General features: G+C 44.5%; 1 protein-coding gene across 1 annotated transcript in view; it reads right to left on the reverse strand.

The window, feature by feature from the left end:
* Positions 1-205: 205 nt before the first annotated feature.
* Positions 206-14229, reverse strand: part of ATG14 (autophagy related 14) — a 36445-nt gene continuing 22421 nt past the window's right edge. The window contains exons 6-10 of the mRNA XM_040641862.1: positions 13239-13468; positions 11575-11692; positions 9877-9967; positions 9713-9798; positions 206-3153 (exon numbers count right to left, since the gene is read on the reverse strand). Of these exons, the coding sequence (XP_040497796.1) occupies positions 2847-3153; positions 9713-9798; positions 9877-9967; positions 11575-11692; positions 13239-13468 (832 nt within the window). The 3' untranslated portion in view covers positions 206-2846. The remainder of the gene's footprint in view (positions 3154-9712; positions 9799-9876; positions 9968-11574; positions 11693-13238; positions 13469-14229) is intronic.

Below are 14229 nucleotides of genomic sequence, written 5' to 3' on the forward strand. Positions count from 1 at the left end.
GCTTACCTGAGGTGGACCATTATTGTTAATACCACCATCAGCTATAATATTTAGGATTACCAGAACTTTTAGCAAAAAAATTCTTAAAAAAATTACCCTACAATTTGTATAAATTATTCCAGAGTTAAATCTCATTTTTGCTACCCTCAATGTATCAACAGAAACGAGTAATCAGAGCGTGAAAAAGACACACATATTAACAAAGTACTGTTAAAAGATTTATTGCAATAATACAATAAAAGTTTAGAAAACATTTGTTACGACTCAAACTGGTTTGGAAGTCGCAGAGTAATGGGAAATTCCTGCAACATGACACCACAAGGAGATTCTCAGACACTGTAGTTCTTTTAAAAACAGCATGCCCCCTGACTGTTCTTTCCCAAATTATTGATACACGAATCCTTAAGTGAATCCTGTCCATACACCCAATGTTGACATACTGTTTTTCCCCTTAACTTATAGATGTGCAAAACTTCTCTTAGTTATATTCCATTACAAAAAAGAAGTCTTTAACAGACCATTTTAAGCAGCCTATTTGGTGCCTGTAGGTTATTATTAGTATTAACCTTGTTTCAACAAATCATTTTATATGGAAAACATGACCAAGTTCTATGGCTTTTGTTTAAAAAAAAAAATACCAGCTTCAATTTTTTAAAAAGCGGCTTACATAAGGTTCTGGCACCCACATGAAAGATTTTCATGAGCAGCAAAGAGAGTAGGAAAAAACAGTGGTTGAAATGTATATTTAAGAATATTTACAGTGGATCCAGTGCAAAATAATGAAAACCAAAATATCTCAGCAGTGTAAGCCAGTATGTTGGTGTTCAAAACCACTAAAGGGTTTGATCATTTAACCCCAAATAAAGTGCCTCTAGTTGATATTAAAAAAACAACAAAATATACCCTATCAATCCCTATTTCCTGTATCTTTCTGAGGTTTGTGGAATTACTCTCTAGATAGGAGCTGCGAACTCCAGATTCTAGGCTTTAGCTTAATCTCACGCTCCTGGTTTCTCAAGCGGCCTACTAAGAGAAACCTAACTGTCCATCTTTTAGCTCAAGTCAATCTCTTTCCCCAAGCCCCAAATCTGTCTTCTGTCTTCTCTGAGCTTGAAACTTTTTTTTTTTTTTTTTGAGGGTCTGAAGTACCTAGACAACCCTTATCTCATGGGAGTTTAAGTCCGTTTGGTGTTTGATCAAGTCTGGCGGACCCATTCCCTATGAACCTCAGACCCGCCGGTACGATGCCAGCTCAGCCATCACGAAGCCGAGCATCTGACACCAGCTACTGAGAACCCACACGGAGAAGAGCCTGTTTCCTCCCTAGGTAGGAAATGCAGGGAGCCAGGGAACCTGAACTCCTGGGGAGGAATAAACACCCTTCTTCTGCAACTCTACCAAAGATTAAATATACCAACAGCAAAAGCTATTTAGCACCTCGGATTTGGAGGCAAATTATCAACTATAATAATTACAAGAAAAGAAGCTAGGGCAGGGTAAGTCTCTGAATGCTTTATCTGAGGTACTGTCATGCTGACCACACTAACAAGATACGGTAGTAATGCCTGTTAGGAATTTTTCATAGGAGTTCTTTTTGTAGTTGTTACATAGGACTTTTTTGCAATTATTAAAAATAAAAAACTACTTACATATTTGTACATAATGCCTCTCTACAGTTTACTTATAAGATTGTCACTAAGAGAATGACAAGACGACACATTAGCTGAAAATGATCTCTTGGTGAGGGAAAATTCTGTCAGATAAAGGTAGTATCAGCTATGATTTGCTCTGCATTTCTGAGTGAAGGGAGTGTCCCTAGAGCAACAAAGACCTCTAAGAAAACAAGCAGGATGGTTTTCCCTGGGAAAACCTGCCACCTACTGAATCCCTTAGAAAGAAACTGGGACACCACCAAAGAATGACCAGAGGCCATTTAGCTAAGTGGCTTTTAACCTGTGCCCACACAGGCATTTAGCTTACATAAGGGAACCACCTTAATGACGTTTCACTCAGTTTGGTTTCAAAACGCACACAGTGTGGAGCTAGGTAGAAATTCCATAATCGAGTTGAGAATATAAGAAAATAGTTTTTAAATCTCCAGGCAATCCTTGCAGCTGGGATTTCTTCTGTTCATGGATGTGGGTCCAAAAATAAAAAAGACCTTCATTTCTTTGGTGTGTAGGAGAAAGAAAAAACAGGAATGTCTGACAAGCTACGACAGCAGCAGGAGGAGTGAAATAATTTTTAAACTACCCCTTCCCCGCCCCACAAAAAGCCCCTCCCTTCCAAACAAAACCAAAATCCTTGACCTAAAAACCAAACATGACCAGATTCTAAAGAAATCAAGTAGTTCAAATTGCCTGCTGGTTCTCTGTACAAAAAATGATGGCATCAGCACAAACGCATATGAAACCGTTTTTCTCTTACAAGTCCTAATCATCAAGAACCACTTCCTTGTGATTCAATTTCTAAAATGTAAAGTGTTCAGGAACAGCCCCAGCATCACAAGGACCAAAGTGTCAGCCCCCCTCTGCGGGTCCTGTGGCCCACGACCAAAGGGAGCCCAAATGGATTTTCTGCTTCAACAGAACACAACACACACGCTCGTCTGTCTTCCACTAACACAGGTTTGGGCAGAAGGACCTCTGACCCTGCTGTTGTATTATAAGCGTGTGGGTCACCCCCACTGGCCACTTGATACACAGAAATGCTTGTCCCCTGCTTTTAAAAAACCCAACAGTATAACCTCTTTTTGTTCCAGGCACTATCTTAACACACAGTTTACTCGAGCATAGTGGAAGAACACCTTTCTTGACACAAACCTGGTGCGTTTCGGTCCGTGCGCATTAGCGGTGTCCAGTGTAAGCCTTAAACCAGGAGGTGACCGAGGCCGCGGCGGACGAGATCATCCCACCCGCACTGCTGCTCGCAATGGGCGGGGACGCCTGGCTGCTCTGGCTCTGGGAGCCTTCCACGGGCTGGGAAGGGATATCACAAAACCGGGGGCTCGGCAAGTTCTCCCAGTCTGTGCCCAGGTCGGTTTCCTCATCACTGACGCGCTCGTCGCCACTCTCATCCGATTCCCCAGCCACGCCGGGGTCCACAAACTCCATGGACTCCTCCAGGTCGGCTCGCACTTCAAAGGGTCCCGACCTGTGCGCACACACAACATTGTGACAACAAGTGACACAGGCCTGACGGGACCTAGGAGGTCCAGAGCCGCCACTGCACCTGTTTCCCAAGCCTGCACCGTACCCCTGATGGTCTAAATGGCGGTTTGCTTCACCTAAATAACCATCCAAGCAATGAAGAAAACCACGATACCGCGCTGCTCCTCAATTCCACCTGCTTGATTTGTGAAGATCTTGGGTGGAAAATCCCATCCACCGAGACTTACCATGCTGGTCCAAAGTACCATTCCCTCTTTAAACAACCGCGCGATCTACGCACCTCAATGAGGCAGTTCTGACAAAAACAGTCACTTGAGGTATACTCTGGCGTATCAGTTGCTGGAACAAGTAATAAATGGTACAGAAAAAAATGTACGGATGTTCTCTGCCTCACGGAAACCCCCAATTTCTACGTTCTTATGACGTGAAAGAGCTCAGTGGTCCGGCTGTGAGCGTGTGGCAGTGCGTCCTCGGATCGGTGTCAACAGCAGGCTCCCGCACCCCTCGTAAGATATGAGCCCATTTTCCAGGGGCCCATTTATAACAGAATGAGCTAAAACTATTTAGAATATAGTCATCTGGAATAATCCATACTGATGCACTGTATTTTAGGAGAACACTACTCCCCAAAGGTCCCTGATGACATCATCGTCTCCGAATCGAAATAACTTTTCTCAGGCCTCACCCTCTGGGACAGCTCCTGAGTGCCACTGTGGGACAGTGTCAGGGAACCCCGCCCAGGCCCGCCGCTGCTCTTCCCCTGGCCCTTCAAGTGCCTGTCACCTCCTGCCTCAGGAGAGCCCCGCTGCACTGGCTTCAGCTGGGCAGTCGCCCCACCGCCCCCTACTCTTCTCCCAGGATTTCCCTGTAGCCAAGGCCCTCCAGCAGCCCCTCTCTCTGCCGTTGCCCCCAAGGACACATGCCTCAGATAATGACTCTGGGGAAAAAGACAGGGGTTAGCAAAAATAAAATAAGAGATATTCCAGAATAAGTACACCTGCCATTTTAGTCTACGGTCCAAAATTCTTTATGGCCTTAACAAAGACAAAAGCGTAGCCCTGGCCTCCCGTGTACCTCACCGTGCCCGCACCTTCCAACTCACTTTCTCCAGGGTCAGGTTGCCTTTGTTCCTCCAAGACAACCTTGCTTCCTGGCTGCACCAGCAACAGCTAACATTTCTGTCCCAGGCACTGTTTTTAGGGCTTTACAAATATTAAACTGGAAGATACACCACAGGGTTTCCCTTTGGTCTCCTGTGAGCAATTTACATATCAAAGAGCCCCTCTGACCAGGGGCTTCCAAGTTTACAAGGCCTCCATCTAGCCCAGAAGTCACTTTGCAAGGGGTGAAGGCAGCCAGAACCAGGAGACACTCCCCGTGACCCCCCACCTCCTCCTGCAGCTTTTCCAAACAAACCAGCAACAGGCATCTTAGCTGAGTATCCCTTTCCTGTTTCCTTAAAAGGCTCTCCTTACAATTCATTTCTTTTCTCCTTTCCCTTGGTAAACAGGTCTACTCCAAAGATTTTTTCGATGCCTCTCTTTGCTCCTAGCTTCACTGCCCGCCAGAGATCTCCATCTGAGGGCTAACCTCCCAGGCTCATCTCAGGTTATCTGACCCAGGCGACCCTTCTCACAACAAGAGGCCCTCATGCTCCTGCTATCACGGAATAAGCCCCCTTTCAATCCTCAACACCCCCCCCCCCAGCACTACCACCTCCTCATAGCCAGCGTCTGCCTCCCGTCAGCCCCACCCGCCTCCGTGCGCTGGAGAGCTGGGACTCTGTCCCCTCACGGCACCTGCCTGTTAAAATGTCATAATGTCAGTGTCGCGGCTGGGCCTCCCTTCCAAACGCAGGGCCCGCTCACTCTCTCCTGTTGAGCTTTGCTGCGCTAGCTGCAGAGGAAGCCTGCCTTCCTGCCGGCTCAGAGCCGTGGCCTGTTTTCTGGTCCTCTCTGATGTCGCCTTATCCATTTGGCATGGGACTGCCATTGTCCCCAGACCCCCTTTCCAAAAGGTTTTCCCAGGGGACAGACAGGAGTGATGGGGGTGACACTTCCTCCAGGCAGAGCTCCCTGGGAAGCCACCTGGGACTCTAGTTCTCTGCGGGAATCCCACAGGGCAGAGTCTAGTGACACGGGGCAGGTACTCAATTAAGTATTTCAACTGAAAAACCAGTGGATGATTCCCGAAGTGGCCATCTGGAGCGATTATTGTTGCCCAGCATACCCTGAACCACACACATCACACGCAAAAGAAATCTTTTATGCTTAACGCCGTCAGGGAATAAAGATAACTAATCTTCTCAAGATACTGCAGGGAATTAGTCTTATCGATTAAGGCAACAAAATGACCTTTTTGGTTTTTTAGAAAACTCTTTTGCAAAATATCTTATTTCAGAAATATTACCAGACAGAACATACAACATCAAGAATGATCTCTAATGTTAACGGAGCCGCACCATCACGGTAAAGACTGAATCCAATACGAAAAATCAACAGATACTAAATCCAGGGGAAATTCTCATGAGCAGGATAACTGCATGGTCTCAAAGTGTCTCCCCACAGACTGCTGCTTGGCTGCAAGTTCGGAAAAATCTAGGAATTATGGAGAAGGTAGAAAGCATAGTGACTGGGTGATCAGATTAACATCACCAATGAGGGACAGATGGCCACTGTGGCCCCAGGGTGTCCAGGAAACCCTCCCGGCCCAGGCAGTGCTCCAGCCTCAAATGCACAGAATTCCTGGAATCTCGCTAAAAGGAAACTCTAAAATCAGAATGAAAGTTCTCTTACTACAAAGGGAAAAATGTTAATGTCGTAAAAGACAAAGTAGGCCACGGAAATGTTCCAGATTTAAAGGAGGTTAAAGAAACACAGCACCTAAATCCAACACCAGACTCCAGACTGGACCACGTACGGGAGGGGAAAATACTGTAAGGGACATTAATCTGGTCCACAGACAAAATGTGCAGGTGGGCAGTGGCTTAAACTACTGTATCAGTGTGGGATTTGCTAATGATAGTAACTGTTCTATAAACAGGAAAATAGCCCTATTTTTAGGAAATACATATAGAAGTATTTAGGGGTCAAGAGCCATGATATATGTATGTAACTTACCCTCATAGGGTTCAGGAAAAAAAAATGTGTGTGTGTGTGTCTTTATGGAGACAGATGACACAAATGATAAAGCAAATAGGGTAAAACAGTAACAGGTGAGCTTGGGTAAAGGGTAGACATCTTCATACTACTTTTATTTTTTGTAATTTTGAATTTTTTTGCGAGTTTGAATTTATACCAAAGAAAAAAAGGTTTTATGTTGGATTCGAGATGGGAGCCTCCCTTCAGCTGGTTCCATGGAAACAGGAAGTCCCACCCAGCTTCCAGGAACAGTCTCTCTACAGCTGGACTCTGACCGAGGCAGGTGCGGGAGGGGACTCCTGGAGCTCCAGCTCCCGGCCGCTGGCTCGCAGACCACCGGCTCGGCTGCAGTGAGCCCGCCGAGTATGTGCACTGCTGTCGCACAGGCCCCCATCCAAACTGCAGAGCTGACTCAAGGGCAAGCCCAGACAAGCCTGCAGACCCTCCAAAGAAATCCACCCCTAGCAGAAGGGAGCCTGTTTTTTTGAACCACCACCGATACTGGATATCGTCAATCCTTTCCGTTTTTGCCAAACTGATGGGTGAAAACTGGAAGGCTGTTTTGAATTGCACGTCTTTATTCTTGGTTGAGGCAGAAGACTTTTTTCATTTGAATACTGATTACTTGCATTTCTTTTGTGCGAACTGCCTGGATTAATCCTTGGGCTGTTTTTCTATTAGGTCTGCCTGCCTTTTACAGATTTGAAATTTTAAGTCGTCTAGGTATTAATCTGTTGTCTGATATACAGGCTGCAAAACATATCTGTTGCTCATCTTTTAACTTGACAGCATCTGGTATTTTACCAGAGGCATTTAGAGTTTTTACAGAGTAAAATATGTAACTCCTTTCCTTCATCATTTTGGGGTTTTGTGGCTTGCATGGTGATTACGAAACATTGTCTTTTCTCCTAGCTATTTTATAGGGTTTTTTTTTTTTTTCAATAAAATAAGGTCTTTTCTATCATCTGGAATTTATTTTTATATACGGAATGTAGTATGAGTCCAGCTTTGTCCTTTTGTGAATACCCCACTAGCCCACCACCATGGATCTATTATTATCCGGTTCATATCCGGCTCAACACGCTGGCCCTTGCCAAGTTATCCTCCTCGCAGGGACAGGCGCAGGGACAGGGCTGGTCTCTGGATTCTTCTCTTTGTCTAATTGCCCCACCTACTTGCCTGCTAATAGCACCTTAATTACCTTCATACTATGTTGTAAAAGGGGCCAAAGCCCATCCTTTACTATTCTTTTCCAAACTTTCCTTGCAGCCTGTGCTTCTAGTTCAGCTTCAGAATTAGCTTGTCAAAGTTCCATGAATTATCTGTTGAAATTCTGATCGGGTTTCCTTCTGGGGAGAAGGGGCATTTTTAGAATACTCAGCCTTCCTCTCCTAGAAAATCCTGAGGGTGTTCACTGCCTCGGGCCTTCTTTCAGTCAGGCGCACACCTCATGCAGTGCCTGGCAGACATTCAAGAAATAGGTGTTGGATATTTTTTTCAAGTTTCATATTTTCTTTATATGGTTTGCATACATGTTGTGAAGATTATTCCTATGTAATTTAGTTTGTGCTGCTATAGGGGACCCTTTTCTCATTCCATCTTCTGACTAGCCGTGAGCACGTAAGAAAACAGGGTCTCTTGGATGGCTAGTTCAACAATAATCATATCCTCTACGTCAGTGGAGTTTCTTTCTTTCCAACATAAATATACCTTCCTTCTTTGTAAGAGTGTCCTGCCTCGCCTTGGCCTCCGGAGCGATGTGAACACAGCAGTGACAACAGGCACCCCCTTGCTTTCCTCTCTGTAGAGGATGCTTTTACTAAATACCCATGTAAGGAACATGTCATTAAGTATAATCTTTTCTGTAGCCTTATATGGTAGATATCCTTTATTAATAATCTCTTTTTAATTTGCAAGTAGATTATTTATAGGAATTGAATTTTATTCACTGCTTTTCTGGCATCTCTCAAGTTGATCTTATGGTTCTTTTCCTTTTTTAATCTGTTCATGTGATGAAGTGGTGTGTACTGGCTAACGGCGTGGGAATGTACCACGTCGTGGAGTCAGATGTGCGCTGGGACCCTGGCTCTACTACTTTGCCTCTGTGATCACGGGCACGAATTACTTGACCACGCTAAGCTTCAGTTACCAACCCCCTCTGTAAAATAAGAATAATAATCCCACCTATGATTTAAGGCATGTCAGGTAGTTGGCTCAGGGTCAATAAATATTGGCTCAATAAATATTCGTTCTTATTACTAAGATTAATTTCTTAATGTTGAACCCTTTACAAATAAGGTTCAAAGAGGATGACAAACAGACTCACAGACATCAACCACTAAAACGGAGATGGATTTCTAACAGGTTCGTGTGGTTTGTGAACTAATGAATGGAATGTGAAGCGAGGAGCATGAACTCCCTATAAAAATGGCACAAAATTCTAGGTGTGTGTGCAGTTCCCTGGAGAGAGTGCACAGCTCTTCCCGAAGGGTTCTATGTCCCAGGAAAGTTACTGTTTTAGGTAGGGGGGGAAACACAAGCCAGTGGCTAAGGGCCGATTACCACAGAAAGTTCACTGCAATGTGGAGGAAGCCCAGCACCCTGGCCAGTGGAAGGGATCCCCCGTAAGCCTTGGTTCCGGCTGTGAAAGCAAACGAATGATGGGAAGGGGACTACCCCAAAAGAGCTTTTCTACCTTTTATTTTCTTTGTCCTCTTTCAAAAGTGCAAATACATTAACTAAGTCTTATCTCAGAAATGTATGGACAGACTGCTAAGAGCATGGAAAAAGGATACGTACTCAGAGAGGGGTTACCTGAACAGTACTAAAGAAAAGCTTCCTGTGTGTCATGCTTTTTGGGCTGAGAGACTAGAAAGATCCCACAGAACAGCCCTGGTTGGTCTTTTTTGTTACTCCTATTTTTAAGCTAATGGATTTTCAACTAGTTCACCCCATAAACTTCTAATACCCTTTATCTCCGATAAATGGTGGCCAGAGACACAAAAAGAAAACTGGGAAGAACCGTTACAGTGGGAGGAGACATGAAAGGGAACGCACAGGAAAAGCGCAGACACTGCACACCGCTGAGAAGACACAGACGTGGAGTCCAAGAAACAGCTTCTGGTCTTCAAGGACGGCACGAGGCGGCCCCTCCAGGAACATCTGGGTTCCACCACTTCATGTTAAGTGTTTGATATTAATTTTCTGAGAAATGATTATGTAAGGATCATAAAGGTTCAAATCTGATGAGCCACCGTCCTCCTACACAGGACCGCATTAGTTCTGTCCTTCGTGGGGAGACCGCGGGTGCGAAACAGGCCCCTGCGCTCTGCCGACGCGCACAACTCTCCTTTGAAGTCCTCACGGCACCACCACTTAGAAGAAAGCAAACAGCACTCTTACCTGCCCAGGTGTTCAGAGCTCGGGCTGACCAGGTACGTCAGGTTCCTGAGAGTGTGCAGCGGCTGGAACTGATCTAAGTTTACATGCTAGAAGAAGCAAAAAACTGATTAATATTTTCAACCAGGTAACATGTTAAAAATTAGCTCACAGCGTATTTTCCATACCTGAGAAAAGCACAGGTAAAGAATATTTGCATTCAGTTTCTTCACTGCTCGAGTAAATTTCTGTCTACTGAGATTTTCCCCACAAAATTCACTGGAAAACAAACATACAAGTTGTAAAACTGTATCTTTTTGAGGATATTCTACAGTAAAGTGTCTATTTGGAAGAGTGTATTTTACACCACGGTTCAGTATAAAACATACCCCACGTCCTCCGCCTCTTTTAGTCTCAACAGACTTTCTGAGAAGGAACTACCGCCCTCATGACGAGCCATTTCACCACCATCTATAAAAGTTACAAATGCATGTACCCTCCAACCAAGCAATTCCACTTCTAAAAATTTATTCAACACAAATACTTGCACGCTCATGAAATGAAGAACATACAAGATTATTCTGTGAAGGGCGACTGGTGAGATCCTGGCACACTTATACAAAGAAACCTCTGGTAACTGTCCACTCTATGCAGAATGACAGCTGGAGGCTCACAACGGCCCTACGAGGCCCGACCAGTTTGCACCCCCACCTTCTTCGCTGCCCTCGCACTCCCCAGGGTTTTCTCTTTGTGCAAACAGACCCACCCACGTGGCTTGCTCCCCTCTTCCCTCAGGGTCACACGTACTCACACACCTGCCCACTCACACATGCCTCCATGTTCCCGTTCCCTCCCTCCCTCTGCTTTCATGTCCTCCACAGGACTCATCACCATCGGACACACTGCTCATTTATTATCTGTCCCTCTGTCCCTCTGTCAGAATGAAGTGCCAAGAGGGCAAGGATTATGTTTTCATCACTACTGAACCCTCTCAGTGCCCAGAAAAGGGCTCAAATATTTGTTAAACACTCAAAAAGCAAGGTGCAAAACACCCTAGTATATCTTTTGTGTTTAAAAGGGGAGAGAGATGATAATACATATTTATTTGCCTTGAAATGTAAGAATGACTGGACGGGGGAAGGAAAGTCTTAGTAGAACTCAGTAGAACTTAGAACTGAGTACACTGTAAACCTTTACATTCTTTTTTAAAGGTTTTATTCTGGGGCACATGGGTGGCCCAGTTAAGGATCCAGTTCTTGGTTTCAGCTCTGGTCATGATTCTCAGGTCACGAGACCGAGCTCTGTGTCGGCTCCCCACTCAGTGCAGAGTCTGCCGAAAAGACTCTGTCTCAAGCTCTCCCTCTGTCTGCCCCCCTTGCCCCCGCACGCACATGCTCTAATAAATCTTAAAAAAAATTTTTTTTTTTATTTTTAAGTAATCACTACACCCAGTGTGGGGCTTGAACTCATAACCGTGAGACCAGGAGTCACATGCTCCACCGACTGAGCCAGCCAGGCGCCCCTACGTTTTTTTTTTTGAATTTTTAAACCACTTGTTTTTTATTTTGAAAGTTAAAAAAAATATTCAAGTGTTATAATTTACCCAGTTCTTACACATGAGCATACCCTCTGAAGATCCTGGTTTTTCCTTCAATTATTTTTCCGAGTGGGAGAATTCTCTGTGGTCTTCTGCAAGACTTCACGTGCAATTATAAGATAATGAAACAAACTTGCACAGTAGGCTTTTGAAATTAATGTCAATATTTCACAGTCATTTTTCTGGCTTAATAATACTTAAATTCCTGGTTTTGGTTTAATTAGAATAAGTACACAATAGGAAAACGAGATCTATGACAAAGATGACATCACCACCTTCGATTACTTGCCTGTTGCACAGCTTTTTGGGAAGATTTATGTCAAGTATATGCGACAAAATGTTGACCAGCTGAGTCGCATAGCACAATGCAGCACTGATCGTGTAAGCGGGGTTACTATGCTCCATGTCTGAAGTACAAGAACAACCATACACGAACGACTTTAATTTCAACAACAAATACCAATGAACTTAGATTTTATGATTTATAATTTTATCATTACATTGTTGATGATTATGTTTTGCTCCTAACATACTAATAAAAGGTTCACGGGCACATATTAATGTTTCATCATTTACGGTTTTTGCAGAGTGGAATGTAACCTGAGCAAATGAGCCCAGACAGACCCAACATAAATGAAAGTAAAGTCTGAACTGCTTGGACCTGATAATGTATTATTTATTAGAACAGTAAATGCCCAACTTAAATGTCACCTCCTCAGAGAGGCCTCACCTAGGCTACACCTGTCTTGGTGATATCACCTTCGTCTCACCAGCACCCAGCATCGTGCATGACAGAAAGCACATACTCACTGTGTATTTGCTAAATGACTAAATGAACAATCTTTTCTCCACCAAAGAAAGCTATACTGGTTTTAAAGGGTTTTTCTCCTGGGCTATTTCTATCTCCATTTCTGGCTGCTAAAACAAGCCCTTCACAAAGAAACTCTAAAAACAGGGCTCAACCATCTAAATATACTAACGAGTGAGGTCTTTTTATATAAATAAACCAATACTGGCCCCCCAAAAGTGAAATATCTAAAGAATATTCTCAGGCCGTCCACTGATGGACTGGACATACAACGTGGAAGACATCCACACTACACACACCGGAATACTGGTCATAAAAAGAATGAAATGCTAGTTCATGCCACAATAGGGATGAACCTTGAAGACATCACGCTATGTAAACAAGCCAAACACAAAAGGCCACACACTGTATGATCCCATTTCTATGAAATACCCAAAACAGACACGTCTATAGTTAAAATTACAGATCTTCCTCAGCTTACGATGGGGTTATGTCCCGATAAACCCATCACAAATCGGAAATATCCTAAGTCGAAAATAACATTTAACGCACCTAAACAACTGAACGCTTTGCCTGGCCTGCCTTACACAGGCCCAGTGCGCTGACGTTAGCCGACAGCGGAGCAAAATCATCTACCACAAAGCCTATTTATAATAACGTGCTGACTGCCTCATGCAATGCAGTGCATACTGTACGGAAAGTGAAACCCACAACAGTTCTCAGTGTATCTACCTGCTGTGGACCCTGGGGCGGGCGGGGGTCCGAGCTGCCTGGGGGCTGCGGCATCATGAGAGTACACACGGCATGGTGCCAGCCCAGGAAACGATCCAAATTCAAAATTCAAACCGGGATTTCTACTGGACGTGTATCACTCTTGCACCATCATAGAGTCCAAAAACCGTAAGTTGAACCATCGTAAGTTGAGATCATCTGGGGCCGCCCAGGGCTGGGAGGAAAGGCGACAGGGGCACGACAGCTTCGTGCCCTGATCTCCCGTCTGGGGGGATGCCGGTTGGAACTCATCAGAGGGGTAACCAAACAACACTGACTGTTCACTTTACAACTGCTCACCTCATTACGTACATTTCACCTCAGTTAAAAACCATACATATTTCTAAGTTTTCAAACACTATTTTGATTCTCACCAGGCCCCTGCGTGGTTTTCTTCTCTTCTACCCAATTGTAGTAGGCAGAGTAGTCCCCGTTGTTGGGAAGGCTAATCCAAGGCCCAGTAATGCTAATGCTGGTGTCCCCGTTGTGATCGTCACAGACCCATCTTCCCGAGAGATAAGTCGTCCTCCGGGCTTCGGCAAGCTTGCTCACAGTGCTGGAGGTCATGGCACTGTCACTCTCGGAGGACACATCTGCAGGATCTCTAAAAATCAGAACATACATACAAATTTCAAGGGAATGGGTTTTAAAGAGCATGCAAGACACTTGCCTGATACGCAGCACGCTGACGCACACACGAGGACAGGGGTTTAACCAGCACATACAGAGGTAAGTAACTCTGAGATGAAGCTCAGGCCGCTGTGGCCAGAAGCCCACACCAATGTGAAGAGCACGGCGCCATGAGCTGGGGCCTCAAGTGTCAGGTTCTCCGACTATTTGGTCTCAAGACCCCTTTACATGCTTACAACTTTTTGAAGACCCCAAAGAGCTTTTGTGTATGTGGGTTAGATCTATTGATATTTACTTGTATTAGAAATCTGAGGAAATTTTAAATTATTCGTTCATTTGGAAATAATAAACCTGTTACAAGTTAACATAGCATAAGAAAATGAGTGAAAAGTGGCGCTGTTTGTTGACCAGCTGAAACACATAGCAAAACACACCACTGGAAGACTTCTGAAAATCCCTTCAATACCCAAGGCTTGCGGCCGTTCAAGTAAAAGTAGTGTCGTGTGCGAAAACCAGCTAGCTCGACCTGCAACTCACTCAAGTGCTTTTTCTGAAGCCAACTGCGGCCCTTCAGGACGGAGCGAAAGAGCCTTCTGCGCACTTCCCATCTCACCACGTGGTGTATTAAAGCGATGTGTGCACGAGGATCAAGACAATAAAATTTAATTAAAAATATTTTTTCTACTGCTTCATCAAGAGCATTCTTGACGTCAAACGCTTTTTTCTCAAACGACA

Source organism: Ursus maritimus, unplaced genomic scaffold, assembly GCF_017311325.1.
Source record: "Ursus maritimus isolate PB19 unplaced genomic scaffold, ASM1731132v1 scaffold_25, whole genome shotgun sequence".
Lineage (NCBI taxonomy): Eukaryota > Metazoa > Chordata > Mammalia > Carnivora > Ursidae > Ursus > Ursus maritimus.